The 24,102-nt window shown below is 47.8% G+C and overlaps 1 protein-coding gene across 1 annotated transcript; it reads right to left on the bottom strand.

Annotated features, from left to right (window-relative positions):
- Window positions 1-237: 237 nt before the first annotated feature.
- On the bottom strand, window positions 238-21,934 carry ATMIN (ATM interactor). The gene is made up of 4 exons (XM_075536191.1): window positions 21,603-21,934; window positions 4,017-4,142; window positions 2,919-3,118; window positions 238-2,252 (listed from the first exon to the last, which is right to left on the bottom strand). The coding sequence occupies exons 1-4, from the start codon at window positions 21,930-21,932 to the stop codon at window positions 455-457; spliced, it is 2,454 nt and encodes an 817-aa protein (XP_075392306.1). The 5' UTR covers window positions 21,933-21,934; the 3' UTR covers window positions 238-454.
- Window positions 21,935-24,102: the final 2,168 nt, after the last annotated feature.

Here is a 24,102-nt window from a genome sequence, read left to right as displayed (position 1 = left end):
CTGAGTCTGGAACCAGGGAAGCGCTGTTGTTGTTTAAATGCACCTTAGATATTCTCAGGCAATGGGAATTTCTAGCAAGCGCTGTCAAAAAGATATTTTAGGTCCAATTTAAATTACACTCCAACCAAGACGTTTGGAAGATCTGAAGAATTTGTACCCTGGTACCTGGTAAACTTGGCTTTAGCTAAATATCTACGGATTGATTTTACAAGTGTGAAAGGCTTCTTTTTTTAACAGACAGAAGGACTACCTGTGAAGCAGCAAGGTATACAACACGAAACAAGCTTGTTTCAATCGGCATCTTTATAATACACTCACATTTGTACACAAACCCATCTTTACAAGTACAAAAGGCAAAGAACCGCCAGGGATCAATGCAACAATATCGTCACCAACTACCTCTGACTGTTCATGTTATCGTCTGCTTTCTCTAAACCCAGAGGGGGCTCCCCTCTTAGAAGTTGGGGACAGCGTGTAGTTCCGCGCACGTCTGGGTCTCTACAGAACTGAAGTGCGACTCCATCGTGTTCCAGGCCAGATCGGCTAGAAGGAAGTCATCCGTGGCCGTCTGCGTTTCGTTGCTGGTGAAGAACAAACTCCCCAGGGTTTCAAAGCCGGAGCACATGGTCTGCGTTTCTGTGCTATTCAGCTGTACCTTGCCTTCCAGGGCAGCTGGGTTCTTAGCTGGGGAGATGCCTTCCGTCTGGGTTTCTGTGTCAGACGAATCGGTACTCATGGAGAAGCTGGAGTGCTTCAGGATGCTTCCCAGGGGCAGGTGGGGATGACTGTCTAAGAAGAAGTTTAAGTCTGTTTGCGTCTGCGTGTCGAACATCTCAAGGCCTAAGAAGTTGGGATTCTCCCTACAGCTGAAGGGCTGAGCGGAGGTATCGGCAAGTAAGAAGTCCGTTTGTGTCTCGATATCCAGGGATTCCAAAACTGGCTCCGGGTTCATGCTACCCAGTTCGCTCTCTTCCGTTTGCGTTTGGATATTTGAGGCCGAGAAAAACTCTTCAATGTCAAAATCGATTCCCGGATTCTGGGTTGGGCCGGACGGGAGCTGTGCGTCAGGACCAGTGTTCGTGTCGGATAAGAGACTTCGGTTATCCAATGTCTGGGCAGGCAGGTTACTTGACAGGATGTTTTCGAGGTCGCTCAGCAGGTCTATGGTTTGGGTCTGATTGTCCGTCATGTTCTGTGAAGGAAGCAGACTGCTCTGTGCACCGAAGCTGATCACGGACGCGGATTTCTCCAGGTCTTGGTTGAGCGTCTTTGGGTCATTCTGAGGTAACAAACTGTGAGCGACTAAACTGGTACTTATCACGCTGTCTGTGGAAACACTGTACGATGAGTGGGCACTCTCGAAAATGTCTCCGCACATGACAGCTTGGTCAATCTGGGCACAGCCGTCTGCAGAACTCGGCAACCCACCGGTCTGGGTTTCCCTGGAGATGCCCCCCGACTGGAAGCATGCATCTATAAAGGCATCGGTCTGCGCGGCTATCGATGACATTAGCTTGGAGCTGGGCAGGAACGTCTGCGTCTGAACACTGATGGGCAGTGACACCTGAGAGCCGAACGTCAAGTCTGTTTGAGAGCAAGAGGAGACAGCAGAGTCCGGGGGTGCCCACTGGGCGGCAGGAAGGCTTTGTGAGGCATCAGACAGATCTGTCTGGATGTTGATTGAAGAAATGCTGCTCTTTTGACCCGGGGTCCCGAGTTCTTGTAATGTGTTAGATGGACTTTTACCCAAGTTCACTTGGACACCTGTACTGACAGGCTCAACAGCAACAGGGTTCACAACTTTTGAAAAAGGCAAGCCGTCCTTGAGAGCGCATGCCTCAGAATCTAGGCCGAGGACCAGGGTTCCTATCGACAAAGGAAGCAAGTGCACGGCGCCCGGGGTGGAGCTCGAATGCTCGACGCCCACCACCACGGACCGGGCTGCGGACTCGGCCGTAGGCACGAAGACAGGCACAGGAGAGAAATGCATGACTGGCAGTTTGACCAGGGCCACTTTGGGCTTCGGGAGAAGCAACTTCTGAGGGTATCTTGGGGGTGTTGTGAGAGCCTGTTTTCTGCCAGAAGTACAAGAGTCTTCAAAAGAAGCCTTTGCTTGCTTAGTTTCTGAAGTTTCTAGTTCCTGAGTGTCCAGCCCAGGGGCTGCCATACTGACCAATGAGTCCATAGTCTTGCCAGGCAACTTCTGACTGTGCAGGGAGTTTTCCATTTTTCTCTTCTTACCGGGTGGATCCCTAAAAACAATGCGTCAAAAGAAAAACGATGTTACAGTGCAATGTTCTTCAGCCCTGGTGCGGGATCTCCATTGACTCACCAGCACCATGTCCCGCAGCTGGAGCTGGAGCTGGGGCCAAAGCGGAGGCAGCAAAGAGTAATCCCTTCGTTGGTTACTCTTGAGAACCCAGACTATTATGGGAGATGGAGGATCAGGAACATGCAAACGGAGGAGGAGGAAGGATTTTTATTTTTTGCTTTTCAGCTCTGATTACTAGAACTCAGATTTGTAAGCATAAGGAAGCTAACTGATTATATAAGGGAACTGCTACCATTTCTAAAGTTGGGAAATATTATACTAAATATAAATCTGACCTTTAAAATAAAGTACAGTTTCATAAAAAGACATTCCTTAACCATCTATCTCCCTGACAGAACATAATGGAAGTGGAGACGTTTGGGTGAAAATCCTGCAGGGACAACAACGGGGATTGGCAGCAGGAGTAGGGAGTTACTGGCCCAGGTGTGGCCCTTTGCTAGGCCTGCTGCCACTCCCTAAAGTGCCTTCCACGGTGCGTGCTTTTCCCTGTTCTTCTTTCTCTACCCCAGTGGCTCTCCAGACACTGGTCTGACCCTCCTCCCTCAGCCACGGGCATTGTGGCCGCCACCACTCCCTGGTCTGTCACCTGTGCTCTGCAGGGATCTCGTGGCCGGTCCGGTAGATGTGTGACTGCAGTGCCGTCCTGCTGGCGTAGGGACAGCCACAGGTGCACTGGAAGGTCTTGCCGCAGTCCTCCGAGTGCCTTCTCAGGTCCCACTCGGTGCCATATGAGTTGCTGCACTTACTACACTTGTGCTTCTTCTCTGCATGCATCTTCATAAAGTGCTAGGGAGAGCGAGAGGGAATGGGGTGAACGATGGAAGTAGCTTAGAATGTTTGCAACCCCCTCAACAAACCAGTACCAACGCTGCCTCTGGATGTTTATGCAGCTGATCAAAAACCGAACCCAGAGTCAATTCTGACTCTTGGCGGCCCTGTAGCACAGGGTAGCACTGCCCCGGGGGGTCTCTGACGCTGTGATGGGAGTGCACAGCCCAGTCTTTCTCCCCTGGAGCAGCTGGTGGATCACAGCCCGCCGTGTAACCACAAATGCGAGCAGGGCTCCTTCATGCAGGTAATAGAGCCGCTCACAAGAAAACAGAGTGAAAAGGCAGCCAAGGGCATACGCCTCCTCACCTTGCCACTTGTGCTTTGTTAAGGCGTGGAACTCCGTTCTGGAAAGAATTCCTGGGGCCCAGCAGATAGGCTTCGGCTACAAGTTGAGTGCTCTCAACAGGGAAAATGCCTTTTTGATACTTTTTGGAAGACACACACCAGCAAAGCCTTGGGGGAACAGTTCAGAAGGCACCCGCCCCCGCTCGAAGTCACCCTGGGCCCCTTCTTCTCCTCTGGTAGCTGCTGTTAGGATGGTTCCCCGGGATCCGACTTACTCCTGTGGGAGGCATTGCCTCGGCACCTTCTGGAGGCACACTCAGAGCCCCTCAATCACACATGGCTATTCTTGGCCACAATGGTCTACAACTCCCACCTGTGGAGAGACACCTGCCCGGCAGATCGAACCACCTTCCCTTCGGTGGTCACTACAAGCCCACGTCCTTGTTCTGCCTCTAAGAGACATGGGGCCACCTTGGAATTCTCCGACTAGTCATGTGCAGGTAGTAATGTCAGCACCCACTCGGTTTGGATGGTTCATCTGTAGAGAATTAAGCTCACAACAGAATACCTGTTTAACGAGGGAAAACTGAGAGAATGGTCTGTCGGGACCTCTGGGGCACCCTTCAATGGGACAGCAGTAAAATTTCGGTACAGTTTTCAAATCTTTCCTTATTGTTGGATTCACGATGCCGTCCTGCAAGAGAAAGATAACATATACTGACTTTCCAGAAGAGACTGGAACATGGGTGTCTGAAAACAGACACGAGGCTCCTGTGTAGGATTACAGAGACGGTCTGCAGGTAGACTGCAGGACTCATCAATTTATTACTACATGAAGTCATCCACTTCTTCATGGAGTGGGGGGAGGGGAGATTATGGTATCCAGTGGGATAAATATCCCAATAAAGCTGTTGAATTAAAACAAAACCACACCATCCACCTCCGCTACGTAACACCCCTACTGCTATCCACTTCTTTACAACTGTTCCTCTTAAACGTCAACTCTCTCCCCTGAAGCCGGCATCTCTGGATGCTGCACCACGTTGACTCACTAAGCTCAGGATCCTGCTTCCATCCACAAGCCTTCCCTTGTCCATTACCCCACCCAAGGGGCTCAGTCTGAGCCCCTGGAAACCCTCCCTGGGCTATGACTTAGGGCCTTCCTAATCAATACATATGTAATGAGAGGGTCTCATCAACACCGTCCCTCTAAATCAGATGAAGTGAAGTAACAAAACTTTTTTAGAGTAGTTTTGGCTATAAGCACCATGGTGTTTGGAATCTAATGATCATTATAATGGTCAATTCTAATTAATACAGCACTCACAATTGCCAGGTACTGTCTTAAGTACATTAACTCATGTACTGTGAATAACAGCCCTGTTTTACTATGTATAGGACTAGGTGGGAGGTGGGGGATAAGCTCATTTTGTTTGGGGACTGTAACCATCTTGTTCCCCTGGATGTGCCAGCTATAGTAGGCCCAGAAGAATGCTGGTCTGGCCCCTCTCAGTTGGCCATGCAGGCAGAGAGTTGGAAGGGCCTCTCTGCAGGGTCTCAGATGCAGCCCTCCAGGCAGCAGCCTGTCCCTTCAGCATATCCCAATGAGGAAGAACCAACCTTACTTTTAGCACATGCCACCTCCTCAACACTCAGTGAGTACCCAGAGGTGAGAATTACCCCCACTCCCTAAGCCGTACTTTCCACTCCCATGGGCTCTCTGGAGGAATGCATTGATTTGGTTGTGCCCACTCAGGTGGTGGGGGAAAGCAGCTATTCTTGTTTTATTTCACAGCGGCACAATTCATCTTTCACTGATCTCAAATTCAGTCGGTTTTTCCTCCAGGTCTTCAACGTTGGTCAGACTTGCAGCAGCAGTGAATGATTTAATGTGGTTCTTCTAGCCCAAATCTCTAGCTCCCACCAAACGACCTTTCCCTGCATGGGTTGGTTAAGGGGGTGAAGAAGGTACTAGTATTCACTTGTGAGCACTTGTGAACAGGAGTCCCTGGAATGCCATCCTGCTGTGTTTAAAAGGAGTCCTCTGAGAAGCAGGAGGGAGGATCTCATCACCAGCAAGAGCCAGGAAGGAGTGGCGCAAGTCCTCTGGACCTGAGATCCCTGCACAGAGAACCTCCTGGATCCAGATGGCCACTCTACCATCAGAGGAGCAGTGCATGAAACACGGTGATGGACTTCCCAGGACATGGATGGAGCATGTTAAGCGGAGTGCACTTGTGCCAGGGGCTGGCTTGCAGAGTAGGCTGCCTCTGGGCACTTAATTGGGGAAGCTGGGCTTCCCAACTCAGGAGCTTGAGCTGAATGTCGTCAGGTTAAGGCTTACAATGGAGTGGTGTGCCGCTTTGGACATTTATTAGTACACGTAAAAGAGCTTTGTAACGTCTCCTGATAACTAACCTTTAACATTTTCCATGGGCACTACAACTTGTTAACTTCCTTTATAACCCCTTTAATCATGAATTTTGTCTTTGAATTCTACACAGCCATCCACTGCAATGGATATTACAACAGAGAGATGTAGTAAAGAATATTAAATAAGAATGCACATGACCTTACATGGTTCTGCTGGCATTATGCAATGTAGGCATCCATTTGGATTGCTTAAGTGGTCTGCCAAGTAGACAGGGTGTGTTGGGTGGGCATCTGATCTCCTCTAACTTCAGGAGGAAGTAGAAGAAAGAGCAACAGCCCTGGGTGGCTTCCTATGAAGCGGAGGTCAGACAGAGCTCTACCCTCTAGCTTTTTACCAAATCTGATTATCAATCATTCTTCCCAGGAACTCTCTGCTACCTTGCTGGGTTCAATAACTCGTTACAATGGCCACACATAACTCAGAGTCTGGGGTTTGCTATGGAAATTATAGGTTACAGTTTGAGATCGGGAAAGACTCAAGATACAGTTCAAGCAAGACAATGTTCTCAGCCATGACTCTCCTGGCTCTTAACCTGTAGCTCTCAAGCTTCTGCCCTGTTATAAAACCCTAGTGCCATCAGTAGGGCCTGAGGGACCCCACTCAGCAAGTAAGCCTTGGCACAAAGATGCTCAGCTCTCTTATTCCTTGGATGGGTGTGGCTAGTTTGGCCAACAAGAGCCCCAGGGGCACCACAGTCTGCCAGTAATCCTCCAGGCCGTGTGTGTGCAGCTCTCTCACTCTCTGCAGGCCTGGAGCGGAACACAACGTCATGACACAACTTTTAACCAAGTAACAGGCAGGTCTGTAAGGTGAACAGTAACACCAGGAAGGTGAGCATTCCTTAGAACAGCCAATCACTAGAGATCAGAAGGGCAGCATTTGCCCAAGGACACAGTTGAGAAGGCAGGAAGGAGAGGAAGGAGGCTGGGTGGACAAAGTGGAAAGAGGGCTATTACACTGTAGGGGCTGCACTCAACGCTGGGAAACAAAACAGACGAGTTGTGGACGAAATCAACTTGAAAGTAAATAATGGAACAATCCAGCCATACACAACACATCTAACTCTTTCAGTGAAATAATGTTGAATTCCAAAAAAATAATTTGTACATGTCACATAACACTGCTGCTCAGGGGTGGGGAAGGCATACAAAACACACTCCAAACTCCCTGTCATGCATCCAAACTACCGTCACTGCAGTCTTCTCTTGCTCCCCTTCCCTATTTGCCCTACTTTGCCTAACTTCTCACCCCAACTCTACCGGCTCCCTCCATGGCTGCAGATGGCTTGCTGCCTGTGCAGGCCCACTTCCCGGCCTCTCTTCCAGCAACACACAATGGATGGAGAAGCATGTGCACCTAAGTGGTGGTTTGTAAGCCACTTCAACCATAGATTAATGTGCCCAAACCTCATTTATAACATTGGCATCCCATCTAACTCTCAGATCTCATTTAACTTACCTTGTGGCTTAGGGAACAAGTACACACACAATACAATGGTGTAATTGATATATATATTCATTACACACAAGCACACACAAGTAACAATTCACTGACATCGAGTCAATGCTGATTCATGGTGACCCTATAGGGCAGAGTAGAACCGCCCATGGGTTTCCGAGGCTTTTAACTTTTTATGGGAGTAGAAAGCGTCTTTCATATGTATATTAATTAGCACACAACCCAGGCCAGATCTCATCCTCAACAATTTATGCTCAACATCCCAGATCCAAAGTTGCTCTTCCTGGGTACCTTGAATACTTAAGCTTCCTTTCAAACCCAACCCGCTGTCACTGAGTTGATTCTGATGTGTATCTGAGTCTATGTAGGGTTTCCAAGGCTATCAAGCTATACAGGAGCAGGCGGTCTCATCTTTCTTCTGTGGAGCGAGCAAGTGGTGGGTTTTAGCCACCAACCTCATGGTTAACAGCTCAACACTGGTTGTGCAAGTCCCATGGAAACATGGCTTTGGCTAAGCCCAGGTATCTGTTAATGATAATCACCCAGCTCATCCTATTCACCAGTGCATCTGGTGTTTGCTTCCTAAGGCAGACTTCTCCTAAACTTGTATTTTTTTATCAAGTGTTTTTAGCAACAAGGAAAGAGAGGAAGCATGGAAGGAAGAGAGAAAGAAAAGAACGTATGTGTAAGAGAGTAAAATGGAATGTGAGAATATGTATAGGCAAGCCCTGAAAACCCTTCATTCTCTTGGTGTTGTTAGGCACGGTCCAGTCAGGGTGACCCTGTGTACAACAGAATAAACCACCACCCTGTCTTGACACCCTCACAATTGTTCTTAATGTTTGCATCCATTGTTGCGGTCAGCCACTGTGTCAATCAATCTGACGGAAGGGCTTCCTCTTTTTCACTGCCCCTTCACATTACCAAACATGATGCCCTTTCTCCAGGCACTGGTCTCTCCCTGTTTCCTTCTCTTGGTCATTATTAATTCTTTCTTTGCCAGTATCTGTTCCAGGGCAAGGTCCCACCGCTCCGGTCTAGGCTGTCAGCTGGCTGGGTGATTACAGAATTCAGGACCACTGAGAACACATCTATGATGTTGCTGTGGGAACCTCCCACTGCCCCTAGGTTTCTCCCAGCCCCTGGATATGGGGCTCCCTCTGGCTGTATATAGTTCCTCACGGGTCTTACTGGACTCTTGTCACTAATCTCAACGCATCCCTGGGCCTCCAATGTCTCCCATGTTTCATGAGTTTGGCAAGATTTATGCTTCCAATGTGCATGTCTGAGCACACTGCTGCCTCCAGCAAACATCTTCACTGGCAGCCCAATACCACCAAAGTCCCAGGAGTCTCGCCTGCCATTTGGGGTCACCTCACCAGTTTCAAACTTCCTTTCTCTTCTCTCATTACTCCTACAAGTCCCCACACCTCTTCAAGGGCACACTGGCATCTGTATTTTCTGTTGCGCTGGGCAGTGTCTTAGACACCATTCAATGAACACTTGAGGCATTAAACAGAATATAATCAGCTTCCAGACTAAGACCAAGAAAAAAGTCCTGCTGAGCCATTTCCACAAATTAACCAAAGAAAATCCTAGGGACCACAAGACTACTATCCAGTATCATGCTGGAAAGTAAGTCCTCTAGATTGGAAATCTCTCGGGATAGTCAGCGGGCCACTACAGTGCACTTGAGCATCACAGCGACCCTGGGGCTGGTTTGGCATGGAGCAATGTGCTCTGTGACACATCAGGATGGGAGGGAGGTGGGGCTGACTCAAGGAAAGAAAGCACCCCCCCATCTTAGAAGTATACATAAAAATGTATATATGCCTAAAAGTATGAACATCTAGAAAATGATTTACTCTGTATGTTTTAAAGGTGTTTGTCTTATACACAAGCATACCATATACAGAAGCACATGTGTAAAACTTATAAGCCTGCCCACTGCCACCTGTACCCCTAGCACCAGGCCTGTCATTCTTATCTTATGACAATAAGCTCAGAGGGGAGATTAGTAGGAGAAAAAGGGGGAGATAAAAAATAGTGATGGGTGAACAAGTAAATGTGGTGAAGAAAGCTGATGGTGCCCGGCTATCAAAAGAGATCGTGTCTGGTGTCTTAAAGGCTTGAAGATAAACAAGCGGCCATCTAGCTCAGAAGCAACAAAGCCCACATGGAAGAACACACCAACCTGTGTGATCACGAGGTGTCAAAGGGACCAGGTATAAGGCATCAAAGAACAAAGTCGTATCATTGGCTGCACACCTCCATGATCCGATAGCCGAAGACAAATGGGTGCATAAGCAAATGTGGCGAAGAAAGCTGATGGTGCCCGGCTATCAAAAGAGATAGTGTCTGGGGTCTTAAAGGCTTGAGGGTGAACAAGTGGCCATCTAGCTCAGAAGCAACAAAGCCCACATGGAAGAAGCACACCAGCCTGTGCGATCACGAGGTGCCAAAGGGACCAGGTATAAGGCATCATGCCAAATGTGTGTGTGTGTGTGTACACACACACACACACACACACGCACACACACACACCATAGTGAATGAAGGGGGAAGTGCAGAGTGGAGACCCAACGCCCAAGTGTCGGCGAATGGAGATCCCCTCATAGAGGGGTTTAGTAGAGGAGACAGGTCAGTCAGGGTGCAATGTAGTACCGATGAAGAACCCAGCTTTCCCCCAGATCCTGGATGCTTCCTCCTCCCAACTACCATGATCCAAATTCTACTTTGAAGGGCTGGATAGGGCAGAGGTTGTACACTGGTGCATATGGGAGCTGGAGGCACAGGGAATACAGGGTGGATGATACCTTCAGGATCAGGGGTGTGAGGGGCGATACTGGGAGAGTAGAGGGTGAGTGGGTTGGAAAGGGGGAACCGATTGCAAGGATCCACATGTGACCTCCTCCCTGGGAGACGGACGGCAGAGAAGGGGGTGAAGGGAGACTCCGGATAGGGCAAGATATGACAAAATAACAATCTATAAATTATCAAGGGCTCATGACGGAGGGAGGAGCGGGAGGGAGGGGTAAAAAAAGAGGACCTCATGCAAAGGGCTTAAGTGGAGAGCAAATGCTTTGAAAATGATTAGGGCAAACAATGTACGGATGTGCTTTATACAATTGATGTATGTATATGTACGGATTGTGGTAAGAGTTGTATGAGCCCCTAATAAAATGTAAAAAAAAAAGTGATGGTACAACAGAACAGGGATTGCGGTGAGAAAGCAGTGTTTCTTGTCCCGAACAAAATTTACCATTTTGTACCGCATCTTTTGTATGCATCACTGAAGGAAAAAGGTACCAAAAGTACTTCATGATTATGAGTGGTTTTGAAAGAGAACCTTTGTGCGGAAACACGCAGAACAGGGCACACACACAAGGGGAGGGGAGAAGTAAAACACGGGGAGAAAGGGGAAGATGCTACGCACCCGGGCATCTGTCTGCCTTCACAGACAGCACCCACAGGAGGAAAGGGGGTCGCTCTGGCTTTGGCATCTGACTGCAAACTTAAAAGGCCAGGTGTTGGCACAATATGGTCTGCAGAGTGACTTGGAACCTATCCTTTCCTTGAAAAAAAAAAAGTTGCCTGGTAAACTTTGGAAAGCAAAGCCCTGGGCTGCTCATAATACAAGTTTCTCTAGGACACACTAAAAAACCACGAATGCCGTTTGTAAGAGGTTCTCCAAGTGCCCTTCTGTCCTGTTGGCCCTGTGGGTTAGGTGTTGGGCTGCTAATCGCAAGGCAGGTGATTCTAGCGCACCAGATGCTCTGAGGAAGAGAATGAGACTGTCTGCTCCTGGCAGGAGTTACAGCCTCGGAAATACAACCTACAGGCACAATTCTACTCTGCCCTACAGCATCACTTTGGGTGGGAATCGGTTCAATGGCAGTGGCTGGGTTACCTGCAGGAGAAACAACAGAACCAGGAGTGCCCCTGTGCTCCTCTGTCCCCGCCTGATTCCCAGGCAGTGCACTGTGGACAAGGCTGGGCTCGGGCATCTCCAGATTTCCTGAGGAGGTTAAGCATATGGGTGCATACCAGTTCCTTGCTCTTTCCAACACCTTTCAGGGGCTTGCGAATCATTTAGGTTAAGAAGGCGATATTTAGTTGGGGGTGGTGTGTTTTTTGTGAGGAAAGATTAGAGTCCAAGAATCACACAATAATAATGGGGAGGGAAATTGAAAATAACTGTCTTACAGAAATAAGAGTCATTTTAATTAAGCAAGTAGCTGTAATCAAAACAATGAGAATGAATACTTTCACTGGGCATTAAGGCAATATGTCAAGCAGATGTCTTCAGAACATCTTCAGGGCAGACAGTAGGCACACACACTTGAGTGATAGAGGGAACACAAGTCAGCACACAAGCCAATCTCATAACCAAAGGAACTTCCCACTCAGCCCCTGTGGCATTTCTCCCTCCTCCTTTCAAGACTCGAGTACACAACGAGCAAGAATAGTTTGACCTGAAGACTGCACAGTCACCAGCCTGAGGGTCTACACCACCACGGGGCACCACCTTGCAGTGAACCGTTATTCTGTCCCACAAATCACTTTCGTGAAAGACAACAGCCGCCTGCCCAGCTAGACACTAGATTCTCAGGGGCGCATGGGTGACAGGGTTAGGAACCTAGCCTGAGCCAGGAAAGTGAGCTCATCTGACAAAATACAAGCTGGTTCTGAGCGAGGTTTTCTTCATCCCTTGAACATGTCTGCCACGGTGACCTTGGGAGGGGACCTGGAAGAGCCCAGCTCTCTGCTGTTCAAGTCTCGGTTCAAAATGGGAGCTTGGATGTACCGTGTGGTCTTTGACGAAGAGAAATCTGAAGAGAGAATCTGACTAGAGCTGAAAGAATGACTTCATATGGGTTTGCTGCCAGGGTGGATACTGATACTCTGAAATTTGAGTCTGAGTGTGCAAGGAAGGGGCTGACTGCCAATATTTGGATTTGCCTCAACTGTATTCTATTTTACTTACTATTTTATTCTGGATTCCTGAACTTGATGTATTTTAAGAATATAATTAGGAATAAGCCTACTGTATGCTATCAAGCTAGTCCTAGAGACTAAGCGGCATTGATAAACTAAAAGATGCCAACAAAGGCTTGAGCGCTACAGAGCTCCAAATAGCAACTCTAGAGAAAAGAACAGCGTCAACTGCTAAAGTGATGTCCAGGCCAGCACCAAGAAGAACCTGTTCAGCCTGACACTTTCATTCAATGCTGAGGTCTCCTACAGATGCTGATCAGTGAGCGGACCACCAGTGGGTGTTGTGCAAGCGTAAGTCTACAGCACTGCTACAAAATCATAGAAACCTTCATAAAACAAAATAAAATATACCAAAGTGTGAAGCTATTGGTTCTCAACATGTTTTCTATGTAGGTCTATACCTTTCTTCTTTCTCTTTTTCCAACTTTGTAATGCGAATTGGGTGAAGGTTTGACAAAGCAGATCAGTTTTCCATTCAATAATTCAGACATGTTTTATTTCCTGTCCTTCACTGCAATCCCCTTAACGTACCTTCACTTATCCTGCTCTTTACTCCCCCTCTCTTAATTCTTTCCAACTCTGTCCTTGGGTAAATGCGGTGCTTTTGATCTCGAGCGGTTGATGATTCTGAGGAGTATGCACCTCACTAGTGTTCAAGCTCCCTTTATGGATCTATATTTTGGTTGAAAATTGAGCCACTGGAGTGAGTTCATTTTTGAACCTGAAGGGTGACTTAGGGCCAGAATCTTGGGGATTCTAACAGTCTCTGTCTGACCAGTCAGCCTGGTCTTTCTGATGATTTTAAGTTCTGTTCCATATCTTTCACCAACTCTACCCAGGACCTGCCAATGTAATTCCTTTCAGAACGCTTGGTGGGGGTAGCTGGGCACCATTTACTGTAGCTCTTGTGGCTTCTAGGTGCTGGAGAGTGATGCCCGTGTGGTCCGTTCATCCGCAGCATAGTTTCCATGTGCTTTATTTCCTCCACTCCTCTTTCTTCTAGGGCAGTGGTTCTCAAGCGTCCGCAACCCTTTAATACCTCATGTTGTGGTGACCCCGTATGTGGGCGTATCTGCATGTGGGCAGACCCGCCTGGAGAAGGATAAAGGAGCGGTTCCTAAGACCATCGAAAATATAGTCTTAGGTGACCCCTGTGAAAGGGTCGTTTGACCCCCAAAGGGGTCATGACCTGCAGGTTGAGAACCGCTGTTCTAGGCAGAGACACCGATCTTTATCTTTGGTCATTAGACGACTACACAGGCTCTAAAGACCTCACTATATAGTCATTAAAGCAACATTGTGTTTTGTGGACTATATTACACTAATTGCAATTCTATACATTTCTTTTTAAAAAATCATTAGGGACTCATAAAACTCTTATCACAATCCATACATACATCAACTGTGTCAAGCACATTTGTACATTCATTGCCCTCATCATTCTCAAAGCATTTGCTCTCCACTTAAGTCCCTGGCATCAGCTCTTCATTTTCCCCCTCTCTCCCTGCTCCCCCCTTGATAATTTACAAATTATTGAACCCTTGATAATTTACATGAACCCTTGATAATTTACGTTATTATTTTGTCGTATCTTACACCATCCAAAGTCTCCCTTCACTCACTTTTGTTGTCTGTCCCCCAGGGAGGTTATATGTAGATCCTTGTAATCAGTTTCCCTTTCCACCCCACCCTCCCAGTATCACCACTCTCACCACTGGTCCTGAAGGGATCATCCGCCCCGAATTCCCTGTGTTTCCAGTTCCTATCTGTACCAGTGTACATCCTCTGGTCTAGTCAGTTTTGTAAGGTAGAATTGGGATTATGATAGTGGGGGTGGAATGGAGGAAACATTTAGGAGCTAGAGGAAAGTTGTATGTTTCTTTGTTGCTACATTGCACCAACTGGCTCATCTCCTCCCCACAACCCTTCTGTAAGGGGATGTCTAATTGCCTACAGATGGGCTGGGGTCTCCACTCCGCACTCCTTATTCACAATGATATGATTTTTTGTTTTGATGATGCCTGATCCCTTTGACACCTCATGACTGTACAGGCTGGTGTGCTTCTTCCATGTGGGCTTTGTTGCTTCTCAGCTAGATGGCTCCTTGTTTACCTTCAAGCCTCTAATACCTCAGACGCTGTATCTTTTGATAGCTGGGCACCATCAGTTTTCTTCACCACATTTGTTTATTCACCCATTTGTCTTCAGCAATCATATGGGGAAGGTGAGCACACAATGATAGGATTTTTTTGTTCTATACATTTGTGTGGCTTTTTCTCCTAATTTCTCTCAAGAATTCTGTACTCTCCAATTCACACCTCAAATGGCAGTTTGGTCATCTTTAAGGGACTCAAATCATGTACCTTTCAAATATTCTTGGAAATTTGGAAACAAAAAGTAGCTTGACAGGCCAGATCAAAGTTCTGGGTTAAATGGGGTGAGGTTTCCCAACGAAATTGTCATAGGACAGCCCTTTCTACTTCAATGAAAGGAAAGTAATTTCTCTTGGCAGTTTTCTTAGCAGTGCAGTTGTTGTTTTCCAGTTTCCTTCAATGTTCCTCCTAATAAACCCCACGATCATCCTGTGTCCTTCAAGAAAAATCAATCAGGACTCCTGCCTGGAGTCTCAGACAAGCCTCTGGGAGTTGAACCTTCTGCAGGGAAGTTACATCACTCAGCTTATGCCCTCAGAAGCCACTGCTTAAAATTGAATCTTTTTTTTTTAAGACACCTTTAGGAGTCCGAGACATTACTTACTGAGAGAACCTTGTCTGCAGCCATGCACTGATTGCAGCCGTGTTGAGGCACATTGTGTTTGGAGTAAACCGAGGCATGTCTGAACCGGAACCCTAGTAGCACAACTTATTGACTCACCCTTGTACACTAAAGAGAACTGAGGGTGGGGCGTCCATTTATAAACCTAAACAGCTCATCCACCCAAGGTAAGAAAAGGACCTAGTTCTACATGTGCAGATCAGAGTGACTGCACTGGTTTATCTTTGTGTCGAGAGAAACTCAAAACAACTCCAAGGACAAACATGGTCCTGCTTGCCAGGGCTTCCTTGGCATACCGCTTGCAACTTCACACTAGATCAGAGCACGCGGGAGCAAATGAAGGGGGAGGAAGAGAGAGTGGAGCACATCCTGACCCACTAAGCCTTGAGGATGATGTCTTTACTCAGAGTAGCCAATGCACAGAGAGGACCACAGGGCCAGCCCTACTACGAGAGACAACATCCTTCACTGACCTACAGGGGACAACACTGCAGACACAGTGTGGGAATTGCGCCCGATCAGACCCCACCACACCGAGGCAAAACACTAAGGGCGTGCAACAGAGCAACAAGGGGAGCAGAGCAAGGATGTCCTGAGGGAATACCAAAAATAGACTTTGAGGCTAAGACATGGCACCCCATCAGATTCAACAAGAAAACATTCCTAAAGATCAACAAGCAGACCTTGAACTACTTATAGGCTGTTTTTGTGTCATTGGTTTTTTTGTTTTCTTGTTGCTTTGTTTTGCTCTGTTTTGTTTTCGAGCATACTATTATTGGCTGCAGCTCTATCTAGATAAGACAGGTGGGATAAACAACCTGGAGGAGAAAACAATGGGACCCATGGTTCTGGGGGGACATGGGAGAGGAGGAGGTAGGGGAAAGGAAGTAGTGTTGACAAACCAGCGACAAGGGAACAAGTGGCCCAAAATCGGTGGCTAGGAGGGTGTAAGAGGCCTGGTAGGGCTTGATCAAGGGCAATGTAACCGAGAGGAATTACTGAAACCCAAATGAAGGCTGAGCATGATAGTGGGACCAGAGGAAAGTAAAAGGAAATAAAGGAAAGAACTAGGAGGCAAAGGGTATTTTTAGAGGTCTAAAATACAGGCATGTACATATGTAAATATATTTATATATGGTGATGAGTATATACTTAATACTAGCAGATGGACATTGGGCCTCTACTCAAGTACTCCCACAAACCAAGAACACTTTGTTCTATTAAACTGGCATTCCATGATGTTCACCTTCCTCACACGATTGCTGAAGACAAATGTGTGCATAAGCACATGTGATGAAGATGCTAATGGTGTCCAGCTATCAAAAGATATAGCGTCTGGGGTCTTAAAGGCTTGAAGATAAACAAGTGATCATCTAGCTGAGAAGCAACAAAGTCCACATGGAAGAAGCACACTAGCCTGTGTGATCACAAGGTGCTGTGGGATCAGTATCAAAGAACAAAAAAATCATATCATTGTGAATGAGGGGGAATGCGGAATGGGGACCCAAAGCCCATCTGTAGGCAATTAGACATCCCCTCACAGAAGGGTCACGAGGAGGACATGAGCCAGTCAGGGTGAGGTGTAGCAATGATGAAACATACAACTTTCTTCTAGTTCTTAAATGTTTCCTCCCCACCATTATCATAATCCCAATTCTACCTTACAAATCTGGCTAGACCAGAGGAGGTACACTGGTACAGACAGGAACTGGAAACACAGGGAAGCCAGGACTGATGAACCCTGAGGTCCAGTGGTGAAAGTGGCGATACCAGGAGGGTGGAGGGAAGGTGGGGTAGAAAGGGGGAACAGAAAAGTGGGTGAAGGGAGGCGTCGGACAGTGTAAGACATGACAAAATAATAACTTACAAATTATCAAGGGTTCGTGAGGGAGGGGGAGCAGGGAAGAAGGGGAAAAATGAGGAGCTGATACCAAGGGCTCAAGTAGAAAGGAAATGTTTTGAGAATGATGAAGGCAACAAATGTACCAATGTGCGTGGCACAATGGATGGATGTATGGGTTGTGATAAGTGTTTTATGGACCCCCAATAAAATGATTTTTTAAAAAGCAGTTGGATCTGTTCAGCTGGGGGTCAGAGCAGACCATACTTCATGGGCCTTACTAAAGCATCTAACTTCAGATTTCCTTGTAACTCTTCTCAGAAGCCTGATGCTAAGTAAGTATACAATGGAGGACTTCCTTGAACGATACAGCAACCTGCAGTCCTCTTGATCATCTACGTTTATTCCAGAAGCAGCTTGCGGCGCCAAAAGTGACATCTCCACAATACGTCTTCCACTGGCTTGTGCTTTCAACTTAGGTCACCACTGGCCATAGCAAGACACTTAAGAAGTGGTGGAAGGAAGCTTTTTATTTTAATGACAGAGAAATGATGATTTAATAGGTCTGCGTGTGTTCAGGGGATGGGGCGCTGCACATCTGTATTTTTAATAAGCTTTCCACAGATGTGCATCAAAGGTGACAATCATTGCCCCATTTCCCATAATGTGGAGGGACTCTTCTGACTACTGTTACATCATTCTGTGTACTTTCATAGAGGTGCACCACGGAAGAGATTCTCCTTAGGGGCACTTGTAACTGGTGCTGCTTAGAGACAGGTCTGAAGGTCCTGTCCAAATTGCTGGCAAACTTAGAAGCCTGCAAGAGGTTGGGTGTGGGGGAAAGAACTCAGGCTTCAGAACCAGAGAACTAGGTTTAAATCCAAGCACCACTTATCTGTCAGCTTGCCTTGCTGTGGTGGCTTGCGCATGCTGTGATCCTGGAAGCTATGGCACCAGCTATCAAATTCCAGTAGGATAACTGATGGTAGGCAGCTTTCATAGGAGCTTTCAGACTAAGGCAGACTCAGAAGAACCTAGTGATCAACTTCTGAAAGTTAAAAAAAGAAGGCCAGTGAAATATTGATGAATGAAAGCAGACCCCTGTCTGACAGAGTGCCAGAAGATAGGCCCTGAGGTTGGAAGGCACTCAGAGTCTGACTCTCAGAGTAGAGTCAACCTCAGTGATGGAAACCTTTCTTGCTGATTTGGCATGACTCGAAGTATGAAGAAACAGCTGCAAACATCCTTTAACCATTAAAACCAAAGTCTGAATCTAGGAAATTTTGAAGTTGTCAACAATGGAGTAGAATAGTCGAAGAATGATATCTTAGGCACTAGTGAGCTGAAGTGGGCTGACAGTGACCATTGGAATTGGACAGCCTTACCATCTACGATGCTGAGAAGAGTAATAAGCAGTGTCGCATTCATTGTCAAAAATATCTCAAGATATATTCTGAAGTACAACCCATGATAAGACAATAGCCATATACCTAAAAGACTGATTAATATGACTAATATTCAAATGTATCCACCAATGGCTGATATGAGTTTGAACATTTGAAACAAAGGATGATCAGTAGTTCGATAATGTGGCCTTTCTGATATGAACAAGGAAGATCAATGACTTATGCATTGCTAATACCTTTTTCAACAATGTTTAATGCAACTAATACAGGTAAACCTCACCAGATGGAACACATAGGCATCAAATTGACTGACTGCATCTATAGAGAGAGCTAATGGAGAAGTTCACTATCTTCCATGAGAACAGGGCCAGGGGATTGACTGTGAAGTAGACCTTGCTCATAGTAAAGTTCAAGTTGAAACTCATACAAATTAAAACAAGTCTCTAAGAATCAAATTCCGACCTTGAGTGTATCCTTGAATTTAGAAACCAGCAGAGGAAAAGATTTGACAGTGAATGCTAATGTTTGAAAACAAGAGTTGAGGATGATAGCAAGACATCAAACCTGTAGAAAGCAAAGGACATTTAAGACAGGGAAGAAAGATCACAATGGTTATCTGAAGAGATTCTGGAACTTGCTCTTGAATGTAGAGAAGAGTAGCTGAAGTGAATGGACAGAAGACCAGAAAAGAAGACTTCGGTAGGAGCTTGAGAAGACAAAGTAAGGAATTATGCAGTGTAAAAAGACCTACAGTTGCTGAAAACAAAAAGGAAGAACATGTGCAGCATTTATCAAGCTGAAAGAACTGACCAAAAAAAAAAAAATTCCAAGCTTCAAGTTGCAACACTGAAGGATTCTATGGGAAAATTAGGGGGAGCTCTGGTGGTGTGGTACTCGTCAGGCTGTTAACCTCACCGGCAATAGTTCAAAACTACCAGCCTCGGGGGGTGGGGTGGTGGTGGAGTGTGTAAGGAGAGACTTTCTACTCCCATAATGGGGTGTGTGTGTGTGAGTGAGAGAGAGAGAGAGAAAAAGGAGAGACTTTCTATTCTCATAATGGGTTACAGTCTTGGAAACCCAAAGGGGAAGTTCTTCATAGTCCTATAGGGTTGCCCTGAATCAAGAATTGACTCGATGGCATTGAGTTTGGTTTTTCGAAAGGCAAACTATTCCTTCAATCCTGATGTTGGATTCTTTGTATAGTTAAGCTTCTTGGGTTATTGTTCAGCACACACGCTGAGTAAGTAGGATTGAGGGATACAACCCTAGCATACACTATTCCTGATTTGAAACCATGTAGTATTGCTTTGTTTTGTTTGACCAACTGCCTCTTGGATTTTGTACAAGTTCTACATGTGCACAATTAAGTGTTCTGGACTTCCCATTCTTTGTAATGTTATTATTTGTTGCAAAATCAACCTGATATCAGCAATGATAGTCTCTTATTCCGCATCTGCCTCTGAATCCAGCTTGAACTGCTGACAGTTCCCTATCGATGTACTTGCTGTAATTGCTTTTTAATTATGTCCAGCACAATTTTACTTCTGTGTGACATGAACATTTTTCAGTAATTCTTGCATTCCATTGAAACAGTTTTGCTTCTGGCCGCTTAGCTTGAGAAGAGCCAAACATGTTCTTTCTTTTTTGGTTTCCTAACCCCAGGTCTTTGCTCATTTCATAATAATTTCTTTACTTGCTGAAAGCAAAGAGGACTTGAAGCACTTTCCAATGAAGAGCAAGAACAGCCTTCAGTATGAATTGGACCTCGATGTAAAGAAACAAAACCCTAACTGGACCCACAGACAACATGATGATAAACAGAGAAGGTTGATGTTGCCAAGGATTTCATTTTACTTGGATGCACAGAATTCATGGGAGCAGGAGTCGAGAACTCAAACAGCATATCGCACTGGGCAAATCTTCAAAAGATCTTCTAAAAGTGTTCAAAATCAAAGATGTCATGTTGCGGGCTAAGGTTCCTATGTCCTAATGTGCTTTCAACTGCCTCTTATGAGTATGCATGCTGGACAATGCGTAAGGAAACCTGAAGCCAAATTAATGCCCTTGAATTGTGGTCTTGGCAACGAATATGGAATATGCCACAGTCTACTAGCAGAGCAAACAGGCAGACCGCTCCTTAAGAACATTCCAAGAGTATCACTGTGGATGCCCGTATACACCTCAGATGCGGTTGCTGAGTCCGAATGGATTCACTGGTAGGGAGTTTGCTGTCTTTACCACTGGGTTAATCCAGACTCACGGTGGCACTAGGGAACAGTAGACTCCCCCTTTGGGTACTCTGAGCCTGGAAATCTTGATAGGAGCACACAGCCTCATCTTTCTCACAGGAGCAGGTTTGAACTGCTGACCTGTGGCTAGCAGTTCCATAAGCAATCCACGACACCACTAGGGTTTCTTATTCGTATGCACAGAGGCTGGCAAGACTTTGTCTCACATGCTTTGAAAATGTTATCAGGAAAGACCAGGCCCTGAAGCAAGACATCAAGCTTAGTCAGAGGGTCATCGAAAAAAAGAGGCAGACTCTTAACGAGATGGACTGACACGGTGACTAAACCAATGGATTCTAGTTCACAATCATTGTGAGGACGGTGCCGGACCAGGAAGCGCTTCCTCCGATTGTACATGGGGCTTTTTTGACCCACTTGAAAGCACCTAACCATCACCCTGCAGCCCTGGTGGCCGTGTCAGCAGTTCGAAACCCCGTGGCACCGAGGAAGAAAAGATGAGGCTTTCTACTCCGGTAAAGACTTAAGAGTCTTGGAGACCACAGGGGGTAGTTTTACCCTGCCCTCTGGGGTCGCCATGCATTGGAATCGACTTGATGGCAGTGGGTTTGAAGTTGAAATCACCACCACCACCACCCAGGTTGTCAGCTCTCATCACTCCAACGGGCCGGGGGAGATGCGGCCCCTCACAAAGCTGCGCTGGGCAAACGATCGTGACCAAGGAGTGCCACGCCTGGGTCTGTGCCTGGCACGAAACAGGAGGCCGGTAAGCACTGGCTCGTGGCGCCTGACACTAGAATGGCGTGACACAGTGTTTCCCTATGGCCGTGCGGACGCGCGCGCGCACCTCCCTTCTCAGGTGGGCTTCTCTGGCGTCGAGTATGCGGTACGCGCGGCGAAGCCCCCGACTCCGGACGAGGAAGGCGCTGGGTACCAACCGCCGCAGCCTGCCAGCCGTGGGAACGCCTCCCCGCCCCCCGCCCCGGGGCCGGCTCACCTGCAGGCGGTGGCTCTTGACTAGGTGCATGTTGAGCGCCGGGCTGTTGGGCAGGATCTTGCCGCAGCCGCGCACGGTGCACAGGATGTTGGTCCGCACCGCCCGGGACAGCTCGCTCACCGACGGCTGGATCAGCTCCCGGGCCGGCGGCACCGCCGCTGTGGGCTGCTGCCTCGCCGTCGCGGGCTGCGCGCGGCTGCCCCTCAGCCGTCTCGGGGGCGCCCACGGGCCCGAGGCGGCGGCGACGGCTCCCCTCGCGGCCGCCGGGACGGCCGGGACGCCCGAAGCCAGAGCCGTGGGACCCGCCGCCGCCGCCTCAGAGGCCGCCATGGCTCCTGCACGGCGCCGGGGCCGAGCGCGCAGGCCCCGCCTTCCGCCGCGGCCACTTCCGGCAGGGGGCGGGGCCGGGCGCCGCGGAGCTGGTGCTGGCGTCCGCCCCGCCCCGCAGCGCCCTCTGCCGGCCGCCGCTAGTTGGGAGCGCGGCGAAGCGACAGCTGAGTGCGTGCGGGTAAAGAGGTGGCTGATCCATTTGCTTTGCTCGGGTTCTGACCTCTGGCGATGGTGGCAGAGAAGAAAAATTCCCAGCTCAGGGATTTTATAATTCTGCTTCTCAAAGATTAGGAACATCCAGAGTTCAACGTGGCGCGGCGATGGCACACCGATTCCAGCTGTTCCCGAGGGTTCATCAAGTGCCTTTAGTCTTATTTTAAAACCACCTGTGGTGCCTGTAAATCCCACCCCTGGATCCCGGTTTGCTGAGAACATCTCAAAAATAAACAACGCCCCCAAACAAAACTCACTGCTACCAAATAATGACTTCTAGCAACCCTACAGGACAGCACACAGCAGCGCCTGTCGGTCTGAGGCTGTAAATCTCTACTGTAGCAGAGCCTCATCTTTCACCCTAGGAGTGCCTGCCGGGCTCAAACTGCTGACCTGGCTGGGAAATCTCGGCTCAGAGGAATGGTCCTCGCCCTTAGGGCTTTTTGCACTGCACAGCCTCAGCTCCCAGACTTCACTGCAATGCAGTTCCTGCCTTCAGGTCATGCCTAAGCCTGGCTCTGAGGGCTGCAGGTGGTCACACTGCACCCATCAGTTCCACATCCCTGCCAAACGCCAAGGGCATCCAGGCACTGAGCAGAGGGACATAATAAAGGTCTTTGGGAAAGCTGACATACGCAACTGGTGACAATGGTCTCCAGTAAGATTAGCGTTAGGTCCAACTCACTCAGGACCTCACTGAGATAAGGGAAACATCTGTTACATGTGCTGGCTAAATTTATGAACATAGGACTTCCCACTAAGACGGCCGACAACAGGTAGACGGTGTCAAGGATACGATAAAGCATTGCTCAGCCTTTCTTTCTGGTCACTAGCTGCAGTGAGTAGTGCACAGAATCGGCCTGTACATCTCCAGAGCACATAGGACTCTCCATCCCCTCTCCAACCAGTTCTGTGTACACAAAGCAGATGCATGGGAGACCGAGTGCGAATGAACTCTGGAACCACAGGCCCCGGGTGGGCTGGTAGAGAGGGGAAAATCCAAACAAGGGTCCATAACCCTCTAGCTGACTCAGCTACCTTGCAGGGCAGTCACACTGCCCCTAGGATTCCCCAGACTGTCGTCTTTATGGAATAAGACCATCTCTCGCCTGTGGAGATGCGCCTCAAGCCAACCTGTCAACTTACTTCCCAGCACTTAAAACACTGCGCCACCACTTCCATAAAGATTGTAATAGCCTTGGAAACCCCAAGGAATAGCTCTGCTCTGCTCCACGGTTTCGCTATGAGTCAGTAAACTAAGTATACAGTGAGTATGCTATTTGGGTTTACAGAGCCAGTAGAGTATCACTGACAAGCACCCAGCCCAACCCAACTCACTGCCATAGAGTCAATTCTCTTAGTGACCCTCTAGGGCAGGGTAGAAGTGCCTCTGTGGGTCGCTGAGATTAATTCTTTACAGGAGTAGAAAGTTTCATCTTTCTTGGAGCAGCTGGTGGTTTTGAACTGTTAACTTTGAGATCAGCATGACTCATAATCCACAGTGCCACCAGGGCTGCTTGACCATCACTGGTGAGTTACTTGTCTTGCAAGTATTCACTCACTGCCAGGGACTCATAGTGAGTCTATAGGATGGAGCAACACTATGGTACTTCTCTGGTTTTCTGAGGCTGTACATTTGTATAAGCGCAGAAAACCTCATCTTTCTCATACAAAGCAGCTGGTGGGTTTGAATCACCAACCTTGAGGTTAGCAGCCTATGCATCACCTACTCTGCCACAGTGGCTCTGTACTCATTCAGAATTCACTGCCATCAAGTTGATTCTAACTCATAGCGACCCTACGGGACAGAGTAGAATGCCCCCGTGGGATCCCGAGACCATAACTCCTCATGTCCCCCTCAGAGTGGCTGGTGGTTTCAGAAGGCTGACCTGGCAGTTAGCATCCTCCGGTGTTTGTAAGTCGCTACACCACTAGGGCTTTAGGGACATTTAAGTGG

Source organism: Tenrec ecaudatus, chromosome 18 (genome assembly GCF_050624435.1).
Source record: "Tenrec ecaudatus isolate mTenEca1 chromosome 18, mTenEca1.hap1, whole genome shotgun sequence".
NCBI classification, from domain to species: Eukaryota; Metazoa; Chordata; class Mammalia; order Afrosoricida; family Tenrecidae; genus Tenrec; species Tenrec ecaudatus.
Note: the sequence above shows the minus strand (reverse complement) of the source record. Positions and strands in the feature narration are given on the sequence as shown.